General features: G+C 44.4%; 1 protein-coding gene across 1 annotated transcript; it reads right to left on the bottom strand.

Moving 5' to 3' along the window:
• Nucleotides 1-2,044: 2,044 nt before the first annotated feature.
• Nucleotides 2,045-6,909, bottom strand: LOC306757307 (protein transport protein Sec61 subunit alpha-like 1). The gene is made up of 12 exons (XM_079242320.1): nt 6,806-6,909; nt 5,502-5,569; nt 5,321-5,386; nt 5,165-5,243; nt 4,835-4,966; nt 4,572-4,681; nt 4,196-4,349; nt 3,950-4,110; nt 3,659-3,856; nt 3,363-3,554; nt 3,209-3,285; nt 2,045-3,116 (listed from the first exon to the last, which is right to left on the bottom strand). The coding sequence occupies exons 1-12, from the start codon at nt 6,810-6,812 to the stop codon at nt 2,930-2,932; spliced, it is 1,431 nt and encodes a 476-aa protein (XP_079098446.1). The 5' UTR covers nt 6,813-6,909; the 3' UTR covers nt 2,045-2,929.
• Between the last annotated feature and the right edge of the window lie 1,243 nt (nt 6,910-8,152).

Here is an 8,152-nt window from a genome sequence, read left to right as displayed (position 1 = left end):
CAGAGTCCAGACTAAACATGGAGGGTCAGGATCTAGACCAGAGTCCAGACTAAACATGGAGGGTCAGGAGTTAGACCAGAGTCCAGACTAAACATGGAGGGTCAGGAGTTAGACCAGAGTCCAGACTAAACATGGAGGGTCAGGATCTAGACCAGAGTCCAGACTAAACATGGAGGGTCAGGATCTAGACCAGAGTCCGGACTAAACATGGAGGGTCAGGAGTTAGACCAGAGTCCAGACTAAACATGGAGGGTCAGGATCTAGACCAGAGTCCAGACTAAACATGGAGGGTCAGGAGTTAGACCAGAGTCCAGACTAAACATGGAGGGTCAGGATCTAGACCAGAGTCCAGACTAAACATGGAGGGTCAGGATCTAGACCAGAGTCCAGACTAAACATGGAGGGTCAGGAGTTAGACCAGAGTCCAGACTAAACATGGAGGGTCAGGAGTTAGACCAGAGTCCAGACTAAACATGGAGGGTCAGGATCTAGACCAGAGTCCAGACTAAACATGGAGGGTCAGGATCTAGACCAGAGTCCATACTAAACATGGAGGGTCAGGAGTTAGACCAGAGTCCAGACTAAACATGGAGGGTCAGGATCTAGACCAGAGTCCAGACTAAACATGGAGGGTCAGGAGTTAGACCAGAGTCCAGACTAAACATGGAGGGTCAGGATCTAGACCAGAGTCCATACTAAACATGGAGGGTCAGGAGTTAGACCAGAGTCCAGACTAAACATGGAGGGTCAGGATCTAGACCAGAGTCCAGACTAAACATGGAGGGTCAGGAGTTAGACCAGAGTCCAGACTAAACATGGAGGGTCAGGAGTTAGACCAGAGTCCAGACTAAACATGGAGGGTCAGGATCTAGACCAGAGTCCAGACTAAACATGGAGGGTCAGGAGTTAGACCAGAGTCCAGACTAAACATGGAGGGTCAGGATCTAGACCAGAGTCCAGACTAAACATGGAGGGTCAGGAGTTAGACCAGAGTCCAGACTAAACATGGAGGGTCAGGAGTTAGACCAGAGTCCAGACTAAACATGGAGGGTCAGGATCTAGACCAGAGTCCAGACTAAACATGGAGGGTCAGGATCTAGACCAGAGTCCGGACTAAACATGGAGGGTCAGGAGTTAGACCAGAGTCCAGACTAAACATGGAGGGTCAGGATCTAGACCAGAGTCCAGACTAAACATGGAGGGTCAGGAGTTAGACCAGAGTCCAGACTAAACATGGAGGGTCAGGATCTAGACCAGAGTCCAGACTAAACATGGAGGGTCAGGATCTAGACCAGAGTCCAGACTAAACATGGAGGGTCAGGAGTTAGACCAGAGTCCAGACTAAACATGGAGGGTCAGGAGTTAGACCAGAGTCCAGACTAAACATGGAGGGTCAGGATCTAGACCAGAGTCCAGACTAAACATGGAGGGTCAGGATCTAGACCAGAGTCCAGACTAAACATGGAGGGTCAGGAGTTAGACCAGAGTCCAGACTAAACATGGAGGGTCAGGAGTTAGACCAGAGTCCAGACTAAACATGGAGGGTCAGGAGTTAGACCAGAGTCCAGACTAAACATGGAGGGTCAGGAGTTAGACCAGAGTCCAGACTAAACATGGAGGGTCAGGAGTTAGACCAGAGTCCAGACTAAACATGGAGGGTCAGGAGTTAGACCAGAGTCCAGACTAAACATGGAGGGTCAGGAGTTAGACCAGAGTCCAGACTAAACATGGAGGGTCAGGAGTTAGACCAGAGTCCAGACTAAACATGGAGGGTCAGTAGTTAGACCAGAGTCCAGACTAAACATGGAGGGTCAGGAGTTAGACCAGAGTCCAGACTAAACATGGAGGGTCAGGAGCTTCCGGCAGCGAAGCTTTAATAAGGTGAATTATCTCCCAGTTTTTACAGCTTTAGGTAAATAAAGTTTCTGCTGGTTTGATCAGTCTGGTTGCTTTAACAACATGGACTCATTTTGCATCAAACCCACAAATTGTTCCCTCAGTTCACAGAAAAATAATAAAACTGGAATAATAAAACTCTCAGGCATCTTGGAAAACAAATTGGTTTTTTTTTAATAACACGATTATGTCTGTTACATAAAGTAAAAACAAAAACTGAAACCCCGTTCTCAGCCCTATCAAACCCACCCTCATCCCGACCATCTCGGCAGTTTTGTGCAGCGATTCAGTCTGGGAATAAAACGGCATGACAACATGGAAAAAAATACTTTCCTTTGCAGGCCAGCGAGAGCAGACGAGCGCTCCGGCCTGCGTAAGACCAGCGTGAATATAAACATAGTCCATGATTTAAAATGAGAAGAAAATGGTCAATGAGAACCACCAGCAGTTGGTCTGAGATCACCACAACGTTATCAGGAGTACAAGCATATTTCATTTATGCTTTTCACATCCTACTCTAGATCCTCAGGAACCTGAGGCATGATGGCTCTGTGATGGACATGAAATGGCTTTCTGTCACCTCCCCCAAACGTCCAGGCACGGTGCTTTCAGCTTGCGACGAGCATCAACATCCTGCTGCTGTCTTAGTGTTCCATGCTACAATGAAAAATGCCTGAGGTAATTCAAAGACAGCCCCTCACACGCGTGTGCTTTTAAGCATTCTGCAGCTGGATGGACAATTGGTGGGGATTCGGGGAGCCTACGGAGACACGTAACTGCTACTGGAATAAAAGGATTGAAGAGACTTCGAAGCACAACCCTGCAAATAACCGAAGCACTTTCCTCCGGTGAGCAGTTTGGTGGCGAACAGAGGTGGCGAACAGGATAATTACCCATTCCAGCTGCAAGTTAAACTGAATGAGCAAATTACCAAAAATGAAAAAGCTAAAAAAACAAAAAACAAAACAATGGGTAGATTCTTTATGTCTGAAGTGTGTCAGAAGATTGGCTTTTTTAAATTTTTTTTATTTTATTAGAAGAGCAGCGCTCCCATACTGCCAACTTCACTCTGCTCTTTCACAAAGATCTCAAAGTACTGGTAGATGATGGTCACAGCCAAGAGGATTCCCGTACCCGATCCGATGGCACCAAGGAAGTCCGCCATGACAGACAGCCCTCCTATACAGAGCCCTCCAAAGGCAGCGGCTGTGGGGATGTACCTGCAGACACCAATCACACAGATGTGTTGAATCAATCCGCTGTTTTAATGGTGCAGGTGCCACAGGAAATATTTTCCACATTTTCACAGTACCTGTTAAGTTCATGCACCATGGAGGTCTCCCTGTGTCCTCTCATTACCATCTGCTGCTCCTTCAGCTGCTTCGCCACCTGAAACATGGAAAAAGAGCTCAGCAAACATTTCCAGTTTGCTCTCACCATTCACAAGCGCACACACAAACACTCACATCTTTAGCAGAAGATCCCGAGACCTCGATCCAGGTCTTGGAGAAGAAGGCACAGGAGCCAAGCATGAAGATGATGTAGATGACAGCGTGAACCGGATCATCCAGGACAGAACCAAATGACTCTGGAGGGGAAAGGTAGTAGCAGAGACCGCCCACTGGGTAGGCCCGAGCCGGTCCTCCACTGGAAGTGTCCTGGACACAAACATCTTATCAGTGAGATGAATTCAGCCTCGGCAAGAAGCTCGTCATGCAGCCTAGACGTACACCATGTTGTCAAGACGCCGTAACATACATACCGACCAGGTGCCCAGAAGATTGACCAGGAAGTTGCCACTAAAACGTGTTGACAGCATCTGTGAGATGACGTAGAGATTGGAGACCAAGGCCGACTGCAGGATGATTGGGATGTTGGAGGTGTAGAACAGCTTGATGGGGTAGGTATTGTATTGACCGCGGTAGCGAGCCGACTTGATGGGCAGGTCTACTCTGAAACCCTGAACGGTAGCAGAAGAAGAGTGAATAACCTCGAAACCAAACTCATGTGGCGCCATAAAAACAGCCGAGACGTAAAGTCCTGCTGAGTTTACCTGGAAGTATATGACCACTGCAAACACAAAGACCGTGGCGATGAGGTTCATGAGGTTGGGAAGGTTTTGTCTGTAGAAGGCTTCTCTCAGAGCGCGCACCTTATCCGTGCGGGTCGCCAGCAGGTGGAAGAGAGCGATGATGGCGCCCTCAAACTCCGTACCTGGACCAAGCAAAGGATTTACAAGGTCAGTCACTGCATCTCATTCTTCATTCCTCAGCTTCAAAGCGCTTCTCAGTGCCGGTACCTCTGCCAGTGTTAACAGTGGTGGGGCTGAAGGCTTTCCAGACGATGGTTTCACAGATATTGGTGGCAATGAAGAGAGATATACCAGATCCAAGACCATAGCCCTTCTGGAGAAGCTCATCCAGCAGCAAGACTATCAACCCTGCAACGAAAAGCTGAAAACACAGCCAGGGGGTTCGTTTTGAGATCAGGTCCAGGGTGTAAATGATGGTACTGCTTGTCTAAACTGTGGAAAATTCTGCATCTACTTCTTTCTGAAATAAAAATCATTCTTTACATCTTCTACAAAAAACAAACTAACCTGAAAACCTGACTGACAAACACAAACTCGGGTTGATTAATGCTTCACTATTTATAATCTGTGAGATTGCATTTACCTGGATGATGATGAGGAGGCATATTCCAGCGCCCATCTCTGAAGGATCTCCGTACATGCCAGTCATTACGTACACGATGGCCTGTCCAATAGTGATGATCATTCCAAACACTGCAAAAAACCAAAGCTCTTAAAAATCCTGCAGGCAGTTGCTGCACAGCTGAAAACACGCTTCAAAGCAGCAACTTCAGAGCATCCAAGTAAAACGTCTGCAAGATCCAAACGTTATGAGACAAGCTCCAGAAACAGCAAAGCCAGACCTACATTTCTGAGCTCCATTGAAGAGGGCTCTGTCCTTTGGAGTGTCTCCCACCTCAATGATCTTAGCACCAGCCAGCAGCTGCATGATGAGGCCTGAGGTGACTATGGGTGAGATACCAAGCTCCATCAAAGTACCTGGACAGTGAAGAAGAGAGCAACTCAAAATCTTAAAGAGCCTACAACTGGTGACCTTTGGCAGAGGGTATGCGGTGATGAGATAATGCAGCTCTTGATAAGAAGTCTAGTATTAGTTTGCTTACATGGCGGAGCTACAAAGAAAATAAAAGAGCTCTGCAACCTTTGTGTGACAATACATGAGACATATGCAGGTACCTCTGTTAGAAGCCAAGATGACTCTCATCCAGTAGAAGGGATCTGCTGAGTCTGACGACATGATGCCAAACAGAGGAATCTGAAGCAACAAGAACAGGAGACGTAAAACAGCGTCGCCATGCAGCGCGAGCAGGCTTGTCAGGAATGGATACCAACCTGGCAGCACACCAGAAAGATGAACAGAGTGATGGCAGTCCATAGCACCTTTTCTCTAAACTGAATCTGCAGTGTTAGAAATAAAAGAGCAGAAGAGTCGTCATTAAAAGTCGGATGAACCATGAAACACTACGGTCACAATAAATAAAAATAAACAAAATTTTAAAAAGGAAGACCTTACCTTTCTTTCTGGTTTCTGGATCTCTGGCAGGACTGCACAGAAGGGCTTGATGACTTCCAAAAATTTAACTGCGTTTAAAGAGAGGATGTATTTAAACTAAACTTCATGTTTTTCTTTTCACTGCTGCAGCAACATGAGGTCTGGTTAAACTATCACTGCAGGGTAAATGTAGGTGCTACGTCATCATTAAACAGCTGGCAGCAAACCTAAATGTGACCCTCTGGTTAAGTTGTCAACAGAAAAAGCAAACTTTGTGTGGAAACATGAAGCTGAACATGTTTAAAAGCATCTGATCTGTTTCATGGAGCTGAACAGGTTTAATAGAATCTGATCTTCATGGAGCTGAACATGTTAAAAAGCATCTGATTTGTTTCATGGAGCTGAACAGGTTTAATAGAATCTGATCTTCATGGAGCTGAACATGTTAAAAAGCATCTGATTTGTTTCATGGAGCTGAACAGGTTTAATAGAATCTGATCTGCTGTTTCATGAAGATGAGCATGTTAAAAAGCATCTGATCTGCCGTTTCATGAAGATGAGCCTGTTTAAAAGCATCTGATCTGCTATTTCATGAAACATGTTTAAAAGAATCTGATTTTCATGGAGCTGAACATGTTAAAAAGCATCTGATCTGTTTCATGGAGCTGAGCATGTTTAAAAGCATCTGATCTGCTGTTTCATGAAGATGAGCATGTTAAAAAGCATCTGATCTGTTTCATGGAGCTGAGCATGTTTAAAAGCATCTGATCTGCTGTTTCATGAAACATGTTTAAAAGCATCTGATCTGCGATGTTTGGTCATTTTTCCTCTGATTTCTGATGCTGTGTCTTTTTGCTGATCATCTCAGTCAGTCTGACTTAGACAAGAGATTCATACACAAACCTTTCATTTCACACACAAGTCATTCATTTCACACACAAGTCATTGTATTAACACTGTAATGAAATGTCAGAAAAGTGAGAAGAAATAAAAATATCTTGCAAAACATTTGAACACGTTGCTAATAGCTAGCATTAGCGAGATGCTACTTAGCATTCAACACATCATTAGAACACAGACTGACACGAATGTATTACTGGACACACTATAAAGTTGACAAATATCACCTAAACTATCACACAAAAGGATAACTATAGGTTAATAAAGGCAAAACATGTTAAGCTTTACATGTGTTTGCGTTATGAGCTGCTCAAGGTTAGCTAAGTAGCTCCGAGCTTTAATGTCTGCTGCCGGGAAATAAAAACCACATCTGCGGGTTTTTCAGGCACAAAGCGGCGAATTTAGAAGGAAAGAAGGACACCTACTCCCCATGGTGTCCGTGGAGCGACTCCTGTCGTGTTTCTGGACCAGATTAGGGGAGCAGAGGAGTCAGTGTGGCTCCATCAGCCGCTGCGTGAGAGAAAGAGAGAGACACGTCACCAGACCAGTCGGAGACACACGTCACTACTCCGACACGCACTTGCGAAACTATTTCCACGCCACATTCGGCGTGCCACGTTATGTGTCAGCATGCTTTCTGCAGGATAGTAAATTCAATCATTCTGACCCGAAAAGGTCTCTTTTTTTTAGGTTTATAATTTGAGAATCCGCTGCAAACGCAAAACCTTCCCATCCTCCAGGGGGCGCCAAATCGCGGAGCAGATCAGAAGCTACCGTGTTCTCCGCTTCCCCTCCGAGGAAGATATGAACTCAAACAGTAACCAAAGACTGTACACGAATATATCTTTTTATATCCATCTTTTATATCATATACATATACATATATATGTATATCTTTTTATATCTATTTATGTATCTATGTATGTATGCATACATACATATGTATGTATGCATAAATATATATATATATATATATATATATATATATATATATATATATATATATATATATATATATATATATATATATATATATATAGCAGCTTTCAAGATAAAACTCAAAATGTACTTCACAATGAAACAAAACAGCACAGGGAAGAAAAAGAAGGAAGAAAAATCAAGTTTAAAATGAATTATTGTCTGCAGATGTCAGACTGAAAGGAAGGGAGTTCCAGAGAGAAGGAGGCACTGCTGCAAAGGCTCTGTCATCTTTAGTTTCCAGCCATGTTTGCTTCCCAACCAGCAGACCCGTATCACCTGATCTCACTGACCTGCTGAGAACACAAAGGTCTCTGACACTATCAGGTGTTTGGTCATGTACGACTCCATATGTTAAGATTAATACCAGGATTTTAGAGTGCTCTCTGTGATAAATATGGAGACAGTGCAGCTGGACGCACAAGTGAATGTGGAGGATTTTGTTGTTAGCCTTGCAGCAGCAGGACAACCTGGAGACTATAGTAATTTTTTGCTCAAAGATGAGAACAATGAATTACAATAATCAAGTCTAGATGAGATGAAGACTTGGACGATCATTCCCATCTGACACGGCCAAACAACTGGACTCAGCTTAGCATTGTTTAATAAAAATGCAATATGATAAAAACAGGAAAGAAGAAGTAATTCTACATGAGCGTCTGAGGACAGCACAGGGTCAAGAATTACGCTTGATTTTCTGCAGCACAGCAAAGTGCTACAAGCTGCAAGGAGACATTTGTGCCTTCTCACACGGCCTCTTTTAGAACATTTACCAAACAAAAGATTAAAACTCC

Source organism: Telmatherina bonti (genome assembly GCF_933228915.1).
Source record: "Telmatherina bonti genome assembly, chromosome: 6".
NCBI classification, from domain to species: Eukaryota; Metazoa; Chordata; class Actinopteri; order Atheriniformes; family Telmatherinidae; genus Telmatherina; species Telmatherina bonti.
The sequence above is the reverse complement of the archived record's forward strand: the minus strand, read 5'-3'. Positions and strand labels throughout refer to the sequence as shown.